The following is a 23,688-nucleotide window of genomic DNA, read 5'->3' on the forward strand; positions in this document are numbered from 1 at the left end:
TGACACCAGGATCCCAAATGTGCACTCCACCATTCTCCTTGCACGGCTCAACCGAGCATTGAAGTGTAGCTGGCTGGCATCAAGTCCCCTGTCTGGGTACGGACGCATTACATGGTCGGACAGGGCGAAGGCCTCGTCCCCCACAAACACATAGGGGTAGGCCGGTGCCCTTGTCCCAGGCCAGGGTCTGTCACGGGGGAGACGCAGTCTGCCTTCCTCCATCAGCCGGCAAAGGGTCGTACGCTGGAAAATTCCAGAGTCATTGGAACTACCGTACGACCCCACGTCCACGTACACAAACTTGTAGTCCGCATCTGCCACTGCCATTAGAACAATGCTAAAGTATTTTTTATAGTTGAAATAATGGCTGCCACTCCCCACGGGTTTCTGAAGCCGGATGTGTTTCCCATCCAGTGCGCCAACACAATTAGGAAACTTGCACTCGGTCCAGAAGCCCTGGGCGATCTCCTCCCATTTCGTGGTGTCCGGCACAGGCATGTATCTGGCCCTCAGTCGCGTCCAAAGGATCCTCGAAGTCCTCACGACGATGCCTGCCACCGTGCTCTTCCCAATACGAAATGTGACATGTAGCGATGTATATGTTTGTCCAGTTGCGATGTACCTACAAGAGAAATAATCGAAATCAATTTTTCATGTCGTTACAGGAGAAAGGTTCAAGACAAGGTGGCGCAATATACGGGATGCATACGTGAAATGGCTACGGAAGAAAAAACTTGCCGAACGAAGTGGCAGTGGCGGGGGAAGGCGACAAAAAGACTACCAATTTGCCAAGCAATTGTCTTTCATCAATGCAAGCCTGGAACCTAGACTGTAAGTACCACTACTGTGGGCAGGAACTGAGAGCTCATTTACCATGACTTCGGCCATGTATTGCTATGGCCTCAATTCCCATGGCTAGCGAACTTTTCTCACAAGCTTTATCAAATGTTGGGTAGAAACGGTTGATAAAGTGATTGCTAGTGTTTGCTAGCTCTGTGAATTGACGCCACATGCTGTTTGGCACACCAATAAATATTGTTTTTATCTACAGGACTGAAGACAATTTGGAGCAAGAGGAACCGACCCAGGAGGCACGGTTCAGCAGTGAGGAGAGCTTGGTGGATGATGACGTCGCCGATGTAACCTATTGCCCCGAGGAGAGGAGTAGGAGGAGGGAGTCCTTAATCCCAACTCTCTCCTTTGATGATGACTTGGCAGAAGAGAGCTTGGATGTTGAGGTTGCAGGACCGAGTGTGGAAGAAGCTGAACCTCCACAATCGACCGCTATGGAAGCTCCAGGGGAACAAGAACAAAGTGAGGAGCACCGAGAGACTGCAGCACAACCAGCGCGCAGGGCAACCCCGACACAGGCCAGAGGACGGGAAGATGCTGCCACACCACCAGTGAGGACCACCACACCAGTGAGGCGTCGAGGTACCCTCTCCCCAACAAGGAGAGAGACAGAGTCCGAGATGTCCGGGGCTGTCTCCGGACTTCTCGGGATTCTTCAGAGCCACCAAACTCTCATAACCCGGCAGTTGCAAGATGAGGACAGGGGCCATATCATGGAGCAGTACAAGTCCCACATCACTTCACTGCAATGTGAGCTCGACGCTGTACATGGGCACTACAGGGACGAGCTTAAAATGGTGCATGAGATGCACAGAGGAGAAATCGACCAACTGCGTGCGCAGCATCATCAGTCGGTGGGCCAGCTGCAGAACATGATGCAGCAAATGCATCAACAAAGCAAGGAACTACTGAAATTGCAGGCACACCCGTGTTTTCACACCGTGATGTCTCTAATACCATATCTGGAAAAGGTGCCTTCCCAAAACCTGATGGCGTGCCATTCCAATTTGCTGGAGGTGATTAAACAGCACATGGACACGCCATTATTGCAACCACCAATTTTTAGACCCCCACAACCAACAGCGGTGCCAGGGGCGTAGCTACAATTCAATGGGCCCCATAGCAAATTTTGTGGTTGGGCCCCCCCCATAATCAACTACCCCCCCATAACCAACCCCCCCTTCTTCCCCAGTATTGTACATACTGGAGGAAGCAGAGATCAGCAAACACTGCAGCTAGTTTACTATCAGTACAGGCACAGAGTAACAGCTTATACTGTACATACTGGAGGTATGAGAGCTCAGCAAGCACTGCAGCTAGTTTACTGTCATTACAGGCACCGAGTAACAGCTTATCCTGTACATACAGGAGGCAGCAGAGATCAGCACACACTACAGCTATAGGCACAGAGCAACAGCTTATACTGTACATACTGGAGGAAGCAGAGATCAGCAAACACTGCAGCTAGTTTACTATCAGTACAGGCACAGAGTAACAGCTTATACTGTACATACTGGAGGTATGAGAGCTCAGCAAGCACTGCAGCTAGTTTACTGTCATTACAGGCACCGAGTAACAGCTTATCCTGTACATACAGGAGGCAGCAGAGATCAGCACACACTACAGCTATAGGCACAGAGCAACAGCTTATACTGTACATACTGGAGGCAGCAGAGATCAGCACACACTGCAGCTAGTTTACTATCAGTACAGGCTCAGAGTAACCGCTTATACTGTACATACTGGAGGTAGCAAAGATCAGCACACACTGCGGCTAGTATAGTATCAGTACAGGCACAGAGTAACAGCTTGTACTGTACATACTGGAGGTAGCAGAGATCAGCACACACTGCAGCTAGTTTACTATCAGTACAGGTACAGAGTAACAGCTTATACTGGAGGCAGCAGATATCAGCACACACTGCAGCTGGTTTACTATTAGTATAGGCACAGAGTAACAGCGAATGCAATTAGATTGGTAGCAGTTTCCCACAAAAGGCAATCAGCTTGTTCCCTCGTGCCACCTCTTGCCCCCTGCGTCTCCTCTGTTCCCCCTGTGCCCCTCTGTTCCCCCATGCCACCTCTTAACCCCCTGTGTCCCATATGCACTCCTTGTGCCACCTCTTGTCTCTGTGTCCCCTGTTCCTCCTCATGTGCCCCCTATGCCACCTCTTGTCCTCTATGTTCCACCTGTGCCACTACTTGTACTTCTGTGCCACCTGATGTGCTCCTCTGGTTCCCCTGTGCCACTCTTGTCCCCTGTGTCCCCTATGTTCCCCCTGTGCCACCTCTTGTGCTCCTGTGTTCCCCTTGTGCTGCCTCTTGTCACTCTGTGTCATCTATGTTCCCCCTGTGCCACCTCCTCCCCCTGTGCCACCTCTTCACCCGTGTACACTCTGTCCCCCCTGTGCCACCTCTTGTCCCAGTGTGTCCCCTCTTTGCCACCTCTTGTCCCTCTGTGCCACCTCTTGTGCTCTTCTGTTCCCCCTGTGCCACCTCTTGTCACTGTGTCCTCTATGTTCCCCCGTGCCACCTAATCTCCCTGTGTGTCCCGTGCCACATCGTGTCCCAGTGTGTAGTCTATGTCCCCATGTCACTTCTTGTCCTTCTGTGCCACCTCTTGTGCGCTTCTGTTCCTCCTGTGTCCTCTTTTCCCGTGTACCCTCTTTTCCCCTTGTGCCACCTCTTGCCCCCGTGTCACCTCTTGTCCCCCTGTTCCATCTCTTGTGTCCCCTCAGTTAACTGTTCCGCCACCTGTGCCACCTTGTCCCCTTCCCTGTGATCCGCCTCTGTTGCACCCTTTCTGGAATACTCACGGTGCATCGATCCAGCGTGGAATCTCACAGATCTCCTGTAGGCTGCTCAGCTCCAGGCACTAGTTACTTCCATCTGCGCTGATGACATGAAAGACGCAGACCGGAAGTTACCATGGTGACGGGACACTAAGCAGGAGAGCTTAGCGTCCCATCACCATGGTTACTTCCGTTCCGGCCTGCGTCTCATGTCATCAGCGCAGATGGAAGTAACTAGTGCCTGGAGCTGAACAGCCTACAGGAGATTTGTGAGGTTCCACGCTGGATCGATCAGAAAAATGCCACGGAAAATCAGCAGCTGGGGGGGCTGCGGGCAGGAGGCAGCAAGTTACCTGGTGCGGGCCGCTCTTGCCTTAGGATCGCCACTGACCACGTGGCTCAAGCCAGGGGCTCCTCCAGGCTCCAGCACTTCAGCAGGCAGCCTCTTCCGATCCAGCCAGGACGCCACTCCTCCTTCCTCCCTGGCCGGAACTACAAAGTAATTGCCGGGTCTGGCAGCCGGCAAGGGAGGTATTCAGCCGCCAAAATAGTCCCCCCTCACCTGCTATTTGCGGGGACTGGGGGGCGGGAGGAGGGATGTAGGGAGGGGGGCCCGGCGCCCAGCTTCATTATAAATATATAAAAGTAAAAAAAAACACCCTCTCAGCTGCGGGCCCCCTGTGGCCTAGGGCTGGGGGCGGGCCCCGTAGCATTGCTATGGTGGCTATGGCCATTGCTACGCCACTGAGCGGTGCCCACCTGGCAATCATCACAGATGTACACCGGCTACAGAGGCAGTCAATATGGGCCACCGCTGTCAGGGTCCAGCTCATCCACGACCAGCACCCAAGAGAGTCCAGATTTCCAGGCAGCAACTCCCACCTTTTCTAGTAGTGGTGCCGATACAATTTGAAAAAAAAAGTCAAATTGTTCCTGGACATGCTCCTCTGAATACCTCCGATCCTCGGAGGAAGGATACCATCACAGGGCTTTTTAACTTTTGGTTTTGCTGGACTTGAACTTTAGGGCCTGGTGTCCCCGAAAGACACTACCTGGGTCACAACCTTGTGCCTGTTGCACTGCACCTGTAGTCCTGCACCTGTGCCTTTGATTCCTCTTGTTCCTTACTTTGTTGATCCTAATCACTTGCACAAGACCCTTGGAGCCATGGGTGAAGGACACCTTCACTGGTCGGTGAGAGGCCTAGCCTTTTCACTGACCTGTGTCCTTCATCCATGGCTCAGAGGGTCATGTGCCAGTGGTTAGGTTTTTGAAGCACTTCAATTTTAGGGCCTGGTGTCCCCGAAAGACACTACCTTGGTCACAACCTTGTGCCTGTTGCACTGCACCTGTAGTCATGCACCTCTGCCATCGGTTCCTCTTGCTCCTCACTTTGTTCTTGTTCCTAACCACTTGCACAAGACCCTTGGAGCCATGGATGAAGGACACCTTGACTGGTCGGTGAGAGGCCTAGCCTTTTCACTGACCTGTGTCCTTCATCCATGGCTCAGAGGGTCCTGTGCCAGTGGTTAGGTTTTTGAAGCACTAATAATTTAGGGCCTGGTGTCCCCGAAAGACACTACCTGGGTCACAACCTTGTGCCTGTTGCACTGCACCTGTAGTCCTGCTCCTGTGCCTTTGATTCCTCTTGTTCCTTACTTTGTTGATCCTAATCACTTGCACAAGACCCTTGGAGCCATGGGTGAAGGACACCTTCACTGGTCGGTGAGAGGCCTAGCCTTTTCACTGACCTGTGTCCGTCATCCATGGCTCAGAGGGTCCTGTGCCAGTGGTTAGGTTTTTGAAGCACTAATAATTTAGGGCCTGGTGTCCCCAAAAGACACTACCTGGGTCACAACCTTGTGCCTGTTGCACTGCACCTGTAGTCCTGCTCCTGTGCCTTTGATTCCTCTTGTTCCTTACTTTGTTGATCCTAATCACTTGCACAAGACCCTTGGAGCCATGGGTGAAGGACACCTTCACTGGTCGGTGAGAGGCCTAGCCTTTTCACTGACCTGTGTCCTTCATCCATGGCTCAGAGGGTCCTGTGCCAGTGGTTAGGTTTTAGAAGCACTAATAATTTAGGGCCTGGTGTCCCCGAAAGACACTACCTGGGTCACAACCTTGTGCCTGTTGCACTGCACCTGTAGTCCTGCTCCTGTGCCTTTGATTCCTCTTGTTCCTTACTTTGTTGATCCTAATCACTTGCACAAGACCCTTGGAGCCATGGGTGAAGGACACCTTCACTGGTCGGTGAGAGGCCTAGCCTTTTCACTGACCTGTGTCCTTCATCCATGGCTCAGAGGGTCCTGTGCCAGTGGTTAGGTTTTAGAAGCACTAATAATTTAGGGCCTGGTGTCCCCGAAAGACACTACCTGGGTCACAACCTTGTGCCTGTTGCACTGCACCTGTAGTCCTGCTCCTGTGCCTTTGATTCCTCTTGTTCCTTACTTTGTTGATCCTAATCACTTGCACAAGACCCTTGGAGCCATGGGTGAAGGACACCTTCACTGGTCGGTGAGAGGCCTAGCCTTTTCACTGACCTGTGTCCTTCATCCATGGCTCAGAGGGTCATGTGCCAGTGGTTAGGTTTTTGAAGCACTTCAATTTTAGGGCCTGGTGTCCCCGAAAGACACTACCTTGGTCACAACCTTGTGCCTGTTGCACTGCACCTGTAGTCATGCACCTCTGCCATCGGTTCCTCTTGCTCCTCACTTTGTTCTTGTTCCTAACCACTTGCACAAGACCCTTGGAGCCATGGATTAAGGACACCTTGACTGGTCGGTGAGAGGCCTAGCCTTTTCACTGACCTGTGTCCTTCATCCATGGCTCAGAGGGTCCTGTGCCAGTGGTTAGGTTTTTAAAGCACTTCAATTTTAGGGCCTGGTGTCCCCGAAAGACAATACCTGGGTCACAACCTTGTGCCTGTTGCACTGCACCTGTAGTCCTGCTCCTCTGCCATCGGTTCCTCTTGCTCCTCACTTTGTTCTTGTTCCTAACCACTTGCACAAGACCCTTGGAGCCATGGATGAAGGACACCTTGACTGGTCGGTGAGAGGCCTAGCCTTTTCACTGACCTGTGTCCTTCATCCATGGCTCAGAGGGTCCTGTGCCAGTGGTTAGGTTTTTAAAGCACTTCAATTTTAGGGCCTGGTGTCCCCGAAAGACACTACCTGGGTCACAACCTTGTGCCTGTTGCACTGCACCTGTAGTCATGCACCTCTGCCATCGGTTCCTCTTGCTCCTCACTTTTTTCTTGTTCCTAACCACTTGCACAAGACCCTTGAAACCATGGATGAAGGACACCTACACTGGTCGGTGAGAGGCCTAGCCTTTTCACTGACCTGTGTCCTTCATCCATGGCTCAGAGGGTCATGTGCCAGTGGTTAGGTTTTTAAAGCACTTCAATTTTAGGGCCTGGTGTCCCCGAAAGACACTACCTGGGTCACAACCTTGTGCCTGTTGCACTGCACCTGTAGTCATGCACCTCTGCCATCGGTTCCTCTTGCTCCTCACTTTGTTCTTGTTCCTAACCACTTGCACAAGACCCTTTGAACCATGGATGAAGGACACCTTGACTGGTCGGTGAGAGGCCTAGCCTTTTCACTGACCTGTGTCCTTCACCCATGGCTCAGAGGGTCCTGTGCCAGTGGTTAGGTTTTTAAAGCACTTCAATTTTAGGGCCTGGTGTCCCCGAAAGACACTACCTGGGTCACAACCTTGTGCCTGTTGCACTGCACCTGTAGTCATGCACCTCTGCCATCGGTTCCTCTTGCTCCTCACTTTTTTCTTGTTCCTAACCACTTGCACAAGACCCTTGAAACCATGGATGAAGGACACCTACACTGGTCGGTGAGAGGCCTAGCCTTTTCACTGACCTGTGTCCTTCATCCATGCCTCAGAGGGTCCTGTGCCAGTGGTTAGGTTTTTGAAGCACTTCAATTTATTAGGGCCTGGTGTCCCCGAAAGACACTTGGGCAGCTATGCCCTACAACTCTTCCAGCACAAAGTTGGTGGTTGGTGTTCCTTAAAACTGACCGGGCTATACCATAGATATGTTATTTTTTTGTCTTCCATGTTGGAAGAATGTTTCCATGTTGGAAAGTGGTTGTTTTTGCAATAAAAAAAATTGTTTTTACATACCTCAGTGTGATGAGTAGTTGTTCTTGTGGTGTGACTGCTCTCCTGAACGTGGTATCCTTCTTCCTAAGGTCATCCTTCACCATCTCCAAAAGGGTATCAAACCTGTCAGGAGATGGAAAGGAAGAAGCTGTAAAGTATGTTGTGGGACAAGGTGTTGGGTGGAGGATGGGGGAGGTGTGTTTACAGAGGTTTGGGAGTGTTGTGGAGGGTGGGGGTGTACTGTATAGCTAGGTATACAGGGGTGTGGGGGTCAGGGTGGTGTGTTTAGCTAGGTATACAGGGATGAGGTGTTGTGGGGGTGAGGGTGGGGTGTTTAGGAATGGTGGGGGTTGGTGTATTTAGGCCTATATACTTACAGGGGAATAGACATCCGAGTGTAGCTGTAGAACTTCTGTGGGTGTCGTCTGAGGTCCCGGTAGAGGGCCTGGAACTCTCCCTTCCTCTGCCTCCTGGCTAGTAGAGGGTGCACCCACCATCTCCTGCGAGGAGCACGCCTTCTCCCCACATAGTAGTAGGTAAACAACAGGAAGGAGAGAATTCCCAGGTAATAAGCGTAAAAAATGACTGGATCCATGGTCCCAACTGCTGTCTCTGTATCCAAGGATGGTCTTCACACGTCCAGCTGTCTCCAACAATGACCCCAGAGCTTCTGCTGACCTCCCAGAACCCCAGGTATTTATACAGGTTGTTATCTCTTTAAGAATCCGGATCCGGACCGGAACCGTGTTCATACCGCACGGAAACCGTATGCAACCGGACCGGATCCGGACCGGATCCGGACAGGAACCGTACGGTTCAGGTCCGATCCGGCTCCGGTGCGGTCCGGACATCCGGTGCGGTTTTTGCAAAACCGCAAGTGTGAACGGGGCCTTATGCATTCCAAACAGAGGAATAGTAAAAATGCGATTGGAATAGTGGTTGCACAGATGTTCTGCAATAGTAACTGTCAGTCATGGTTCTTGAATGCCGTCCTGTCACGCATTGCTGCTGAACTGTCTTATTGACTTGTACAGGAATACCGAACTGAACACACACCATACAAATAAAAATGCAGGAGATTGCATGGTGGTCAACTGGCATTTATACAATGGAAGGGAAAAGGCTGGTCTACTCGCTCTGATTACACTTCTCTGACTGCTGCTGTCCTTGCTAGGCTTTGGGGCTTCATATCAATAGGGTGCTTGGGGCCCCATTTAAAAAAAACTCGCAAAGGGGCCTCAAGCTCCTTAGTTACACCACTGAATATAAGGCTTATTTGAGAAAGTACAGCAACAAATATCCACCACTAACACCACCAAGCATACCCAAAACACATAGCAACCCTAACAAAAATGCCAACAGTATTTACAAATGTATAACCAGGCGAGATACAGTATCAGCAAGCAGGACACAAGTCAAGAGCATTAATCAGGTCAAAACTGATAAATAAGTAGAGCAGGCCGGCAGGTACAGAGATAGGAAACGGGTACAAGGCAAAACCAGGGACCAGCAACACAGAGAAAGCCACTGGATATTCTGGCATCATTGGAAGGAAAGAGAAGTCCTCAAAAATGCAATGCATGTTTTTTTACATAATAACTAATATGCACCTGCTAGTGTGTGAGCGCTCTCTCTTTCTCTCAGGGCCCCTGGAAGCATCTGCAGGCAAAACAAGGAACTAAAAGTCTTTACAAAGTCTGTAAAAGGCCCCTGCTGGTTCATAGTCCAAGCACACACTGTCGCCAGCAGGCAGACTGTGTACTGCAGATATTCCTAATAGCAGTCAGTGCTTTTACTATGTCTAGGCCTACCTGTTAGCCAGTTCTACCAGCAGCATGAGTCACCACCAGTCCCACCACTCCCAGCATTAATCCTTTCCAATGCATACTCTCTTAAATACACACTGCACAAAGAAAATGTGTAGCAGATGTGACAGGAAGGAATGCAATCAGCTTAATGATCCAATAATAGATTTGTAAAGATCTCATTTGCCAGTCAGGATCACATGTCCCTACCATTTTGTGTGTTAGCTAAAGGAGGAAAAGATCACAAGAAATGGCTCCTTTTATTTTTGCCCTTTTTACCATTCCTCACCGTTTGGTCACAAACAACATCCAACTATACTGCTCATCCTGTATCTAACACCTCTTCAAATAATGGCCCAGAAGAAATATGTAGATCAGGTGCTTCAATACTACTGGCTACCTGTATGACAGGTCTGTGACAGAAGCTACAAAAGGTGAAAAGATAATTTAAAGTGAACCAGAGGTGAGAGTGATATGGAGGCTGCCATATTTGTTTCCTTTTAAACAATACCAGTTACCTAGCAGCCCTGCTGATTTGTTTGGCTGCAGTAGTATTTGAATAACACCAGAAACAAGCATGCAGCTACTCTTGTAAGATCGGACAATGTCAGAAACACCTGATCTGCTGCATGCTTGTTCAGGCACTATGGCTAAAAGTATTAGAGGCAGAGCATCAGTAGGACAGCCAGGTGGTGCTAGTAAAAAAGGGCGCACAGGTATAGTGGACAAAAAGGGCGCCGCCATAGACTGCAATGCAAAATATCGGCTATTCGGCGCCCGACAGGAAAAAAGGGCGCCCGAGAAATAGCGGTTACAGGGATCGTGTTAAAAGTTTTCGTTTACAGAATAAGGTTTATAACAAATATAGTTTACAAGTTCGTTTTGAGTTTGTGTTATACTTATTTTTTCGTTTTTAAATTTCGCTTATATCAGTTTTTACTTATTTTTGGTTTAAAAATTTCGCTTACAAAAGTATAACAACTAAATTTTCGTTTACACTTCTTTGATCATTTAAAAATTTGTTTTCATATGTATAATGCGTAAATACCGTTTTCAACCCTATTGTATTAGAAATACATCGCTTTTGGTATTAACTTTGTTTTTACACTTATAATGCGTCGATTATAGTTACTAAAATTTCGCTTTTAATATTACTGTTATTTTAAGGTTGTTTTTACACTTAGAATACGTTGATTATAGTTACTAAAATATCGCTTTTAATGTTACTGTTATTTTAAGATTTCTAATGCTTGTAAGGCTATCTCTTGTATTTAGGGTTGCCGCGGTATACCGGTATGACGATATACCACGGTATGATTGTGCACGGTAATCGTACCGTGCACAATCTCGTTTTACCGGTTTTCAGGGGGCGGGGCTACCGGGGGCGGAGCGACGTAGAAGTGGCGCACGGACAGCGGTGAGGATAAATACTCACTTTCCAGCAGCCAGCTCCGTCCTCCGCGCTGTACCCGGGCTTCATTGTTCTTCCTGTTCTTGTATCTTATTTCCTGAAACAGCGCCCCCTGGGTGCTATTACAAGGAGATGATGCAAGCACAAACAGGAAGTAGAAGGAAGCACAGTACACGAGTGAGGAGTAGGACTTGGCTGCTGACAAGTGAGTATTTGTCCCCTCTCCCTCCCTCCGGCTCTCTGTGCTGGCCACCTAATTCTAGCTACACCTATCCCTGGCTACCTATGCTGCACCACCTAATTCTAGCTACACCTATCCCTGGCTACCTATGCAGCGCCATCTACCACTAGCTACACCTATCCCTGGCTACCCATGCTGCGGTCACCTATCACTGGCTACACCTATCCCTGGCTACCTATGCTGCGCCACCTACCACTGGCTACACCTATCCCTGGCTACCTATGCTGCGCCACCTACCACTGGCTACACCTATCCCTGGCTACCTATGCTGCGGTCTCCTATCACTGGCTACACCTATCCCTGGCTACCTATGCTGCGCCACCTACCACTGGCTACACCTATCCCTGGCTACCTATGCTGCGGTCACCTATCACTGGCTACACCTATCCCTGGCTACCCATGCTGCGGTCACCTATCACTGGCTACACCTATCCCTGGCTACCTATGCTGCGAGCACCTACTACTGGCTACACTTATCCCTGGCTACCTATGCTGCGGCCACCTACCACTGGCTACACCTATCCCTGGCTACCTATGCTGCAGCCACCTACCACTGGCTACACCTATCCCTGGCTACCTATGCTGCGGTCACCTATCACTGGCTACACCTATCCCTGGCTACCCATGCTGCGGTCACCTATCACTGGCTACACCTATCCCTGGCTACCTATGCTGCGGTCACCTATCACTGGCTACACCTATCCCTGGCTACCTATGCTGCGAGCACCTACCACTGGCTACACTTATCCCTGGCTACCCATGCTGCGGCCACCTACCACTGGCTACACCTATCCCTGGCTACCTATGCTGCGACACCTACCACTGGCTACACCTATACCTGGCTAACTATGCTGTGGCACCTACCAGTGGCTACACCTATCCCTGGCTAACAATGCTGCAGCCACCTATTACTGGTGGGTGGGGGCACATTATTTAATGTAAGGGGGTGGGGCCCAGGTCCAAATAATTGTTTAATACCGTATACCGTAATACCGTCATACCGTGGTATTTTTTTTGACGGTTATCATACCGTGGAATTTCATACCGTTGCAACCCTACTTGTATTGTATATATTTATATATACTTTTCTCCATCTATAATATTAATGTATACGTGATTTTAAGGCTATTTTAAAGCTATTTATTCTATTACAAATATATAAATTATTTTATTCATGTTATTTGTAGAGAAGTATTTTAAGGATTAATTATATTATTGTTTATATGTGTTTAGGGTGTTTGAGCGGTGGGGATGGTTAGGTTTAGGCATTACCAGGGGGTCTAGGGGTTAGGGATAGGTACAGGGAGGGTTAGGTATAGTTGCAGTATAATATACGCAATCAGGGGGTGGTTAGGGTTAGGCACCAACCGGGGGGGGGGGGGGGGTCTTAGGGTTAGGCACCACCAGGGGGGTCTTAGGGTTAGGCACCACCAGGGGGGTCTTAGGGTTAGGCACCACCAGGGGGGTCTTAGGGTTAGGCACCACCAGGGGGGGGTCTTAGGGTTAGGCACCCCCAGGGGGGGTCTTAGGGTTAGGCACCCCCAGGGGGGGTCTTAGGGTTAGGCACCACCAGGGGGGTCTTAGGGTTAGGCACCACCAGGGGGGGGTCTTAGGGTTAGGCACCACCAGGGGGGGTCTTAGGGTTAGGCACCACCAAGGGGGGTCTAGGGGTTAGGGATAGGTACAGGGAGGGCTCTGTGTGAGAGTAAGGTTAGGTATAGTTACAGCACAATATATGTAATATATAGAATTTATTAAATTTTATATATTTAAACAAAGAGGGGTCTAGGTGTTAGGAATGGGGATAGGGAGAGATCTGTGTGAGCCTACAGTTTGGTATAGGTAATTACAGTAAAATATCTGTAAAACCTACCATTGAATTGCTATGCTTAATACAAGTGTAAATATCGTTTTTCTTAGACGATATTTGACGTTTCTTTTCAGAATTCGTTTGTTGTTATAGACGGTATTTTGCCATTTAATTTCCGTTTATTTAACCTTTTTAGCACTAAATTTTCGTTTACAACCCCTTAAAGAAAAATATGGTTTTGCATTAAAACTTAAAATTTCGGCTATACCCCGCGCCCTTTTTTCCAGGCGCCCTTTTTTGATACACGCCAGCCAGGTAACTGGGCTTGCTTAAAAGGAAATATATATGGCAGGCTACATATAACTCGCACCTCGGGTTCACTTTAAAAATGGAAACAATGTAATAGCTTCAACCATTTACTTCCCACGGGCGCTTTTGTCTACTTTCATTCCTAGATCCTAGTGCAGCTAAAGTACATTATGTATGGGGATGGTTGATTTGTGAGTGGGTTACTCTGCAATTTAAATGATGCAGCTTTTCATGTAATGAACTTTCATTGTTCCTATACAGACTAAACAAGGGATGAACACCAACCTTTAGGTTTTCCGGAATGAGTAGAACTGATGTTCTGCGTTATCATTTTTAACTTTTCCTCTCTCTCACCGAATAATCTTAAATACATCTCCCGCCAAGACTCGTATTCCAGGAGTTGGTGACCCTTAAATTCTCTTTCACAGTGTTTCTTCCATAGGTGGTTGGACTCTGTCATAAAGACCTGCAAGTACTAGAAAAACAATTTTTTATGTAAAAATTAGTATGGGAAAACAAAGGTCAAGACAGCCATAATCAAAATATTTTTTTATAGATTTTCTTATAGCCAAGGCTTGATTTCCTAAGGTTCTCCCAGGCATGATATAACGGGAGAACATGAGTGATCACACCCACAAAACTGTGCTCAGAGCAAATATGTATACACTGCCCCAATTCCTTAGCCTATCAGCAACCCTCACTAGAGCCTGATATGAACACATAGGGTTCTATTTATAAAAGGCTTTGTGGTAAAAAAAAAAAAAAAATCTTGGAGGGAAAATACCGCATTTGGCATTTTAGACTTCTGTGTGCCAATTCATAAAAATGTTTACACTTGCGATGAAAGGTCGGGGAATTCCCAAACTAAACTGGCAGTGCTGCCTGAGTTGATGCATTTTCTCCGTGCAGAGAGAGTTACAATAAAAGAGGCATCTTTAACTTCCTTTTTGCCCTGAATCTGCGCTGAATCTGTCTATTAGTCTTTCTAAACAATCTATTTAATTGCCACAGCTTAGAAGAACTTCAAGAATTGTTACACATGCAGGCTTTTTGATCTGAAATATATCTGAAAACAGGTACCCAAGGAGTTAAAAAACAGTGTGGTATTCCAGGATGCCTTTTTTGTTCCACCCTCTCTTCTGCTGCCTGGGAGATCTGTCCCCATTAGCTTTGCTGTTATCCGCTCATCACCTTTTCTAAACAGACAGTATTCTCCGTCCCAATACCGCCTGCTCTAATGTTTATGAATTGACATTTAGTGACATGTGTTGAGATAATCACCGCATAAGGTGGTAATTTCCCGCACTGCTCAGGAATGTCAGCTTTTCATGCATAAACAGCTTTTATGAATTGACATCTTGCTAAGTGGTCGGTAAAGTCAGCTGTTTTGAGCTTTACCGCATGCGGGAATGCTTTATGAATAGAGGCCATAGTGTAGAAGCTTAAACAGAGGTGCCAAAATAGGATAAAACAGTTTTAAAAAAAGTTTAAAAGAGGAGGTAGTGGTGGACTTATCTCCCCAGTAGACCAATCAGACGCAATTCTGTTATTTCATACAAAAAAATAAAAAAACACATTGCATTTTATAGCAAATTGCAACACATTTTGCAGGCACAATCCTGCTTCATCAGGAAAATCAAGGAGAACAAATTAGTAAGGGTCTGGTATACAGCCAACCGCCTCTGACTAATTAACACATGACCAGATATGGCTTCCTGGCAACCTCCAAAATCTGTCCAACCATTCCAGCAACCCCACAGCTTTTTGGGGACCCTGCAGGGGATCCTGTCTTCAATTCAATGCATTCTCTGTAAAAATGTGGTTAATCACTATTCTCTTTCACTCACCCCTTCACCTCCTTTTTTCATGAAGATGTACTTGAGGGGATAACAGGTTTTATACTGTATAAGGTCTTCAGACACTTCCAGGCTCTATCGTGCCTGGCATCCCCTTCGTCTTGCCACTATAGCCCCTGTCCATAGCGCCGACTGGCCTGGAATGCGCCGTTACTCCGAGCACCTTTGAGGATCATGCTCCCAAATGGCTGGTCACAGTAACCAAGATCTTATTGGACATGCGCAGATCAACCCATTGCAGGGTTCCAGTAGGGTAGCACACAGTTAGCTCTCCTGGTTTTACCTCCAAGTTTCCAAATGCCAACTTTCACATTGAGCTTAGAAGATTTCATGAAATTATGTGAGAAGTCAGCATTCAGCATGCATAAGAGACTTAAGCAGATTAGGACATGCTGCACTACAGGCATATTTCAATGCGCATCTCTCCAAAGGGGACTGCATGTTCCATGTGACCTGGAGATTAGCAGGCAAAAAGGTCGGACAGAGACCCAGAGAGTTTCCAGGTAAGAATATGACCCAAGCCAAGGTTGGAAATATTTGCTTATAGGCAGGGTTTCATTGAATCCAAGCCAATATTTGACCTCAAGCCTTTAAAAAAAACCTTGGAAAAAAAAAAATCAGGCCCACCATGTTAAAATGTAATACAATAAATCTGCATGCAATTATAAATACTGCTGTTGGATTTTTATTTACATTACAGACATTGCAGTTAAGTTGAGTACACTGACACTACAGTGTCACCGGTGGTCAGTATTGAACTGAATCCTGGGGTTGACACTGCAGGGATCGTGTACTGTACAGACACCTAGCTGGGGAATACCTGAGGAGATAGAAGGGATCAAAGTATAACACTTGATGGAGCAGCTTCCAGTGGGCGGAGTAAGGACCACTATCATTTAAAGACCCAAATCAGCGCCCCCCCCCCCCCCCCCAAAAAAAAAAAAAACACTATTAGATTTGTATATTGATATCATTATTAGATTTCCATCAAATAAAACCTGCTATTCTGTGTAGAGAGAAGACACCTCTTCTCACCGCTGTCTGTGAGAGTAGGAAACAATGTCCTGTTCAGGAACTTTTATTAGTTTCACTGTTCCTGCCAGAGTGAAAAGCTGTTCTGTATTTCATTACAGATTGCTGACAATCAGAACACCTAGCTTCTTCTCATCTTGCATTGTGAAGTTTATCAATATTATGTGCAACACTTGTTAACTGTTCACTGTAATGTGTTCAGGAGGCTTTAGTATAAAAGGGTTACTAGCAGTGGCGTAGCTAAGGAGCTGTGGGCCCCGATGCAAGTTTTACAATGGGGCCCCCCATGCACTCTATACATAATAATTGATACAGCGCACCAAAACCTGCCAATGGCAATGACAGTGTCAGAGGTGCAAGAAGAGGACGGGGAACAGTTTGTTAATGATTACCACTATTAAAAGGATCTATAGAAGTGATTATTATGAGCACAGGACCAATAGAGAGCTAATACTGTAGTTGAGGGAAAGCCCTTGGGGGGCCCCTCTGGCCCAAGGGCCCCGATGCGGTCGCTACCTCTGCAACCCCTATTGCTACGCCCCTGGTTACTAGAAAGGTAAAGGTTTCACACTGTATACATACCGGATTACATTCCTCAATACGATTGAGCTGTTCTGGAGAACAGCGTTCAAGAACTGGCTGAAGGATTTCATATGGTACACCTCCAACTTCCTGGATTGCTAGAACATGAGAGATGTTTATTAAATCGTAGGATTTCATACCACACACAATTGTCGGTAATTTTTTCTCTAAAGGCCTGTTTCTACTACATATGTTTCTGCACATGCCAATTCGCATTAGAACGCATGGTATATGAAAGCATATGGGATAGTTTCCATTTTATGCAAATTTCACATGTGGGGAAAAATACTGACAGCATGCAATAGTTTTACGGATACCTTTGCCTTTCCTGTACGAGCCGTATATGATGTTATTTCAATGGGAAATGTATGTGTAGTTAGATGCATGCATTTTTGCGCGTGTTTTTCACAAAAAAAACCCTAGAGAAGGCGCATTGCATTAAAAAAAAAAAAAAAAAAAAAAAAATGCATGGGAAAACGTGCAGTTTAAAACCGCATCTGGAAAACGCAGGTGTTTTGACACTTTGCAGTGGAGATAGGCCCATAAGGTTCACAAATTTAAAAAAAAAAAAAACACAAAAGAGTTACAACAGATTACAGGGCCAAGTCACACTGAGTCACTAGTACTAACTACCAGTGTCAGCAACCATAGGGACTAGTTTCTTCAACGAGTTGCTAGCACTAGTTACTAGTTTGTATCCCTGGCAACTCCATTGAAAATGTAGTCCAATCACTTCAGAGATAATAGCTAGTAGGTATACAGGAGCTTAGGAGCCGCTAGATTTTACACATTCCTTTTGGTGTCTATAATATGACTAGAAAGAGTCTTGTACAGAAGCTTCCTTTATCCGTGTACAGGCAGTCCTCTCTCTTACACCACATTCAGCATTTCCATGTGCTTCCCCCCTTTTCCATGTGTAGCACCCTTATAATCAGAAGTTTACTTTTATTAAAATAAGAGGTTTGTGCCTAGCATGATGTAATAAGCATAGTATGGCGTCTTGAGCACCCAAGGCTGAGACACCAAAGTGCGCCCCACCGTCCCTCCCACCCCAGTCACACACTGATTGCTATTAGAGTAAGAGGCGCCCCAGGTTCCCCAACACCTTAATCTCTAGTTATCTGGCTTGCAGTCACTGCCATGTATCCCCTTTTCTTATTGCTCTCTGCTTCATACACAATAGGGGAATAGTAGCTGAGTGAGTTTTGCGCCCCCTCCTACACTGCGCCCTGAGGCTGGAGCCTCTCGCCTCTGCCGTCCCTGTTAGCCCTCAATTTATTTTAGCAAGAGAAATTCCAGGTTTATGAAACAGTGGCTGCAAGGAAGCAGGCTGAACTAGAAAGATCATTTTTGTACAGTAACATAGCACAATTGTGACATCTACAGTAACATTTTAGTTACAAAAGTGGATGACCTGTTTTGGTTAAAGGTTAGTGGGAGGTGCCATTAATGGATAACAAATATCACGTGATCAATTAAGAAAAATAGTGCCCATATTATCATGCAGGAGGTATAATACAACATGCCGCAACGCTCAAGACTCAGGCTTTGTCAACAGGAAATTAATTTTCTAGGGTTACGGTTGGCAGCATCCATTTTCTACAGATAAGACTCCACTATCCCTAGTTTAACTTCAAAGACCAAGCTCCGCTTTCCCAACACAAAACAGGCCACCAAAAATATTCCTATTGAGAGACTTACAGTCGATATTATTCTGAAGGACACGTATACACTGTTCATACAGTGAAAGCAGTTTCTGAAGATAAACAGTCTTGGCACCAGAGTAAACCGTCATTTTTGTATTGAGCCGTTTTCCAGTAAAACCACTCGATTCAGAGTTCATTTCAACCAAAGGCTCTGGTATATATCCTGCATGAATACAGAAAATAGAGGTTATTCAACTAAAGCCGTTATACGATTAGAAAGCCATTGTAAGCATTTTGTAATACTGCTCAGAGCTTTTACATTCTGCAGAAAATGCCCATCTGTGATAACAGCTGAGATCCTCAATTTACAGACAGAAAGTGGGGAGGGAATAGGGATGGATCAGCTTCATTTGTTATTTTCTGGCTCTAAGAGTGAAGGTTCTTCATCACTCCAATGAAAGGAAAATCTCAGTGAAAAGAAAAAAAAAAAAAATTCAAGAAATATGTGGAGTGTCACAAACTGGAATACTAATGAAACAAACATGCAAGAGCAGATATAAACCGGTTATATAATACACAATATCCAAAATATTACTTATTAACTACTTGTTGTCTCTTGTCCCTGAAGGACCAGAGACTTACTTTTTTTTTTAAAAATGAGCTATGATCACGGTGATTGGCTCACATGGATCACGGTGTCAGGAGCCAATAGATGACCAGCACACAGAGCTCTGCTGTCATTAGGACAGCAGAGCAATTGGGCTGCAGCAACGGCGGAGTGGCGCGAATAGAGAGAGCGACGCGACCATGCAGTGCGAGTAGCTGAAATCTACACCCTGGCAGGAATAGCAGCTCCCAAACAAGGCGTAGATTTCAACCACTGCGGTTCGGAAACCGGTTAATAAAAGGATCAGCCAATTCAAAAGGGAGATTTCTATTAAAGATGAGACCTGATAGGTTGAGTCATGCAAAGTTTCTGGATCTTTATCCCAGGCTGTTGTCTTGTCTCCTGTTGGATTCTCCGTAATGTAATACATTTAAAGTTCATACAGAGGTCCCATTCATAATGGCCACAAATAGGTGTGCCAGAGACCATAAAGGTACATTCCCACTATATGCATTGCTTTGCACAGCATTGTCGCACATGAAATCACTACCAATAAAATGTACACAGACTTTTCCCCAGCCCCTGTATTCTCCAAAGTAGTTGTGGGGAACAGTATCGAACGTCTTTGCACAGCCCAAGTAAGTATATCACATCTACAGCTTTCACAACATCCATGTTTGCATTCACCGCCACATAAAAGCTGGATGTGTTAGCCCAGGCTTTCTCAACCAGGGTTTCCTGGAACCCCAGGGTTTCTTGAGTACTCTGCAGGGGTTCCTTGCCATTTTTGCCCATCGTGGGTGTTAGGGGAAGTATGATAGAGAGCACACTATAATGGGGGCACTAAATTGGTGGTCAGAATAATAATAACCATATAAATAAAAAGCACTATAATAAAGAGACATTATAATGAAGAGCACTGTAATAGGACAAACGGCCACAACAGCTTTTAAAAGCCATGCCATCTGCAAAATTCAGGGGTTCCTTGAGATCCTGAATTGCAGGGTTCCTCCAGGGTAAAAAGGTTGAGAAAGGCTGTGTTAGCCAAACAATTGTCCTTAATAAACCCATGTTGATGCTGAGCAATTAGATTACCTTCTGCTATGTAGTCTTGCATAGCACCCTTACTTTCCACGCAGATGATGTTAAGCTTACAGGTTTATAAACTTTCAAGATATGATATTTTTTTTGCCTTCCTAAAGTGAACCAGAGATGATTCACTAGCCCTTATTTATACTAGCATTGGGCTTCCTCCAGCCCCATGAGCATGAGCACCATGGCCTTTCTCGCCGTCGTCCTCGGCCCCTCCGTTATGCCGCTATGACTCAGAGTAATCCGAGCAGTTGCAGCCTTCTAAGCATGTGCGGCTCGGCCGCCTGCTTACCCCTCATTGCGCTCCCATACCCTCAAGCGTTCTGAGCAGTAGTACTGCACAGGCAGAGCGCTCCAGGGGATGGGAGCACGGCGGTTGGTGAGCGCGTGCGGGCGGCCGAGCCGCACATGCGCAGAAAGCCGCAACTGCCCGGATTACTGGGAGTCGTAGCGGAATAACAGAGGGGCCAAGGAGAAGCCCCCGACTGGTCGATGACTGACTAAATTACCAGGAGTTGTAGCGCCAGATCGGAAGGGGCTGAAGAGGACAGGGAAGGAAGCCACGGTGCTCATAGGGCTGGAGGAAGCCCCAGGTAGGTATAAATAAATGCCAGTGTACGATCTCCGATACACTTTAAATAATGGGAAAACGTGAGCTGTACTCCAGTCCATTGGAACTGTCCCACTTGAAACAGAGGCACAAAAAATAAGATAAAATAGTTTATTAATAACTGAACTTAAACTCCCTTGACACCAAAGGATGGATGGCATCTGGGCCCGGTACTGTGAGGAAACGCGGAAAAGCCGCCGTCTCTCGAGGTGAGGCGGCTGTTTCCACGTCCAGCAGCGCGTCTCAAAGCGGAAAAACCGCCGTAAGTCGTTCAGGCAGAGCGGCGGAATCTGCATTGGGAACGGCGGAATCCGCATTGAGAACGGCGGAATCCGCTTTGGAGGCGGCCCCCGCACGCGGTTCTCAAGATACATTGCAAGACAGTTTTAGTATGGCTGGGACTGATAGTCCACCAGGATTCAGAGTGACACGCGCGCGCGCGCAGAGACAGAGCTTATATAACAGTCAGAAGTGAGTCAGCTGACCAGGCTGGTCAGCTGACATTTTCCACAACTTTCATTGGTCCAGCAATTAGGGAGGTCCTGGAAAGGTCCTTGGGTATATATACTGCTGGCTGTTCACTTGTTCCTTGTCTGGCGTTGCGATCACTTACGTGGGAGCACCCAGATCCGTAGTCAGATCCGCAAGTGTGCCGGGACCAGCTGGAGCTGTAATCCTACACTTAGCTAGATTCTGTTGATAGCTAAAGTACTAGTTTGATTGTGATTATCTGTTATGACCTTTGCCTGCCTTGACTATTCCCCTGAACTCTGATCTTGTACCTCGATACTTCTGATACTCTATTGCCGAACCCTGCCTGTACTTTGACTCCGCCTTTGTCTTCTGATCTTGTACTGTATCTGTCCGTGTGTGTACGACCTGGCTTGTCCGACCTCGAGAACCGACCTTACCGTTAGAGGCGGTTCCTCGCTCTGTTAGCAACCCTTCCTCCTGAGGGTCACTTTCAGATAATCCTTCCTACTGTCAGTCTGACTCCTCCCGTCTTGGAGAGCTCAGGTCTGCGGAAGGAATCTGTGCAGTACTCCTTGCTGCACTGAGGCCTGGTCCTCTAAGTGTTACTGTTACACCAAGCACTACACTCTACTCAGGTGAACAGAGGTTAGCGAGTATATCGGATTATCGGTGATACTGCAGATCACATATAATCTGGTATATATCTGTATTCCCAGTGATACTGCAGATCACCGGTAATCAGATGCTCTCTGTGCTTCACCGATCGTTACAGGTACCTTCACTTGATATATAAAATCAGAAGACCAGGAACCATCCTTATGTATAATATGCAACAAAGAGGTCTTTTGTAAAAACAGAAGCAAATGCAAGCATTCAATAGCTCTGCCTGCTCTACTTTGGTCATCCACCATTTAGTTTCCTACCTTATCTTTTAGGTGCCATGTACAATGAACCTTTCTTTGCATTTATTTTTTTCTTTTGAGTTGATATACTTGTAATATACTTGTAATACTAAAATTTCTATATGCCTAGCGATTTGATTTTCAGCTTCCATCTTTGTCAGTTTTGTTTTTTTAAATTACAATCCTAATATTTAATGAATGTTTTAGAACCTTAAAAGTTTTCTTTTTCAGCTTAATTTTATTCCTTTTTCTATGAATACATAGCAGGTGCATAACAATAGCACCCATGACTGCTGGGGGCCTTACAGAGTGAAGCAAAGCTGTGTAATTATTTACATCAGATCTCCTCTTGCTCCCAGTAGCCACTCGCTCTATAAACCCTCTGGCTCCTGATCACATGACAGGCATTGGGAGCCGGGCATGCAGCAAAGCCAATGACTGCCAGGAGGAAGAGGAGACAGAATGAGAGCAAGTAAATATTTTACACTCTGCAAGGAGGGGCGAGACCCTGGGCACATGGGAAGGGGAAGGCAGTGCTGCAGAGTGCCTCATGGTTGTTGCATTTGCTGGGGGGGGGGGGGGGGGGTCCGGAAGGGTATTGCGATGCCCCGAATCCCCAGAGGTTTTTTGTTTTTTTTTATTCTAGAAGTTTTGTTTCCAATCTTTTGGGATATTTATAGATTACTATATTTACTGAGACTATTTTTAAAAGTTTGCCATTTCCCTTAAGCGTCATTCCCTTGTAGTATACTACTATAATCCACTGAACATAGTGCATGGGATTAAAAACTTTGCTGTTCTTAAATTCATAGTTTAGCTGTTCACCAGATCAAACATTATCATATTATGATCACTAGTCACCAAATGTTCTTGAACCTGCACATTTCATCGATTATCTGGTGCATCGGAAATGTGCATCGTTTACTAGAATGAGTAGCTTCATTTTCCTAGTTCAGGTCTGCTCTGGTTAGTTGAAGTCACCCATAACTATGATCTCATTTTTACTTGAAGTATTGCCAATCTGCTACAGTAGTCGCAGTTCTGGAGCATCCCCGATATGTGGAGGCAACTATTTTTTTTTTTTACCAAGAATATACTTTACACAGACTCCGATTTCTTAATTCATGGCAGCTGTAAAACTTTTAACAAATCTCTTTCTTCACCATGTCTGTCTTCTCTATACTTTCTAACCACATTGTAACCCTCTAAATTTTCTATCCAGTCTTAGGACTTTAAGAGGGAACCCCGAGGTGTGAGTGATATGGAGACTGCCATATTTATTTTCTTGTAAACAATGACAGTTGCCTGGCAATTCTGTTGATCTTAATATGACATATGGTAACAGTAAGTAGAGTCCGGGTCAAAACCCTGGAACAAGCATATGGCTAATTCAGTAAAACCTGAGTCATCTAAAGGTGCGTACACACATGCTACTATAGTCGTTTGAAACGATCGTTCCCCGATCATTTCAAACAATGATCGTTTGAAAAAAAGCAGCCAACGACCATGAGGTCTAACGACGGACGAGCTAGATCGTTCAAAACG

General features: G+C 46.5%; 2 protein-coding genes across 2 annotated transcripts in view; one reads left to right on the plus strand and one right to left on the minus strand.

The window, feature by feature from the left end:
- LOC137504757 (elongin-A-like) overlaps positions 1–23,688 on the minus strand; it is a 111,566-nt gene that overhangs the window by 28,363 nt on the left and 59,515 nt on the right. The window contains exons 6-8 of the mRNA XM_068233342.1: positions 18,514–18,681; positions 16,813–16,910; positions 13,628–13,817 (exon numbers count right to left, since the gene is read on the minus strand). Coding sequence (XP_068089443.1) covers positions 13,628–13,817; positions 16,813–16,910; positions 18,514–18,681 — 456 coding nt within the window. The remainder of the gene's footprint in view (positions 1–13,627; positions 13,818–16,812; positions 16,911–18,513; positions 18,682–23,688) is intronic.
- Positions 761–1,952, plus strand: LOC137571062 (uncharacterized). Its single transcript, XM_068279749.1, has 2 exons — positions 761–831; positions 1,052–1,952. The coding sequence occupies exon 2, from the start codon at positions 1,287–1,289 to the stop codon at positions 1,950–1,952; it is 666 nt and encodes a 221-aa protein (XP_068135850.1). The 5' UTR covers positions 761–831; positions 1,052–1,286.

Source organism: Hyperolius riggenbachi, chromosome 4 (genome assembly GCF_040937935.1).
Source record: "Hyperolius riggenbachi isolate aHypRig1 chromosome 4, aHypRig1.pri, whole genome shotgun sequence".
Classification (NCBI taxonomy): domain Eukaryota; kingdom Metazoa; phylum Chordata; class Amphibia; order Anura; family Hyperoliidae; genus Hyperolius; species Hyperolius riggenbachi.

Coding starts and splice junctions, on each gene's coding strand:
- LOC137571062 (XM_068279749.1), top strand. CDS start 1,287: ATGGAAGCTCCAGGGGAACAAGAACAAAGTGAGGAGCACCGAGAGACT.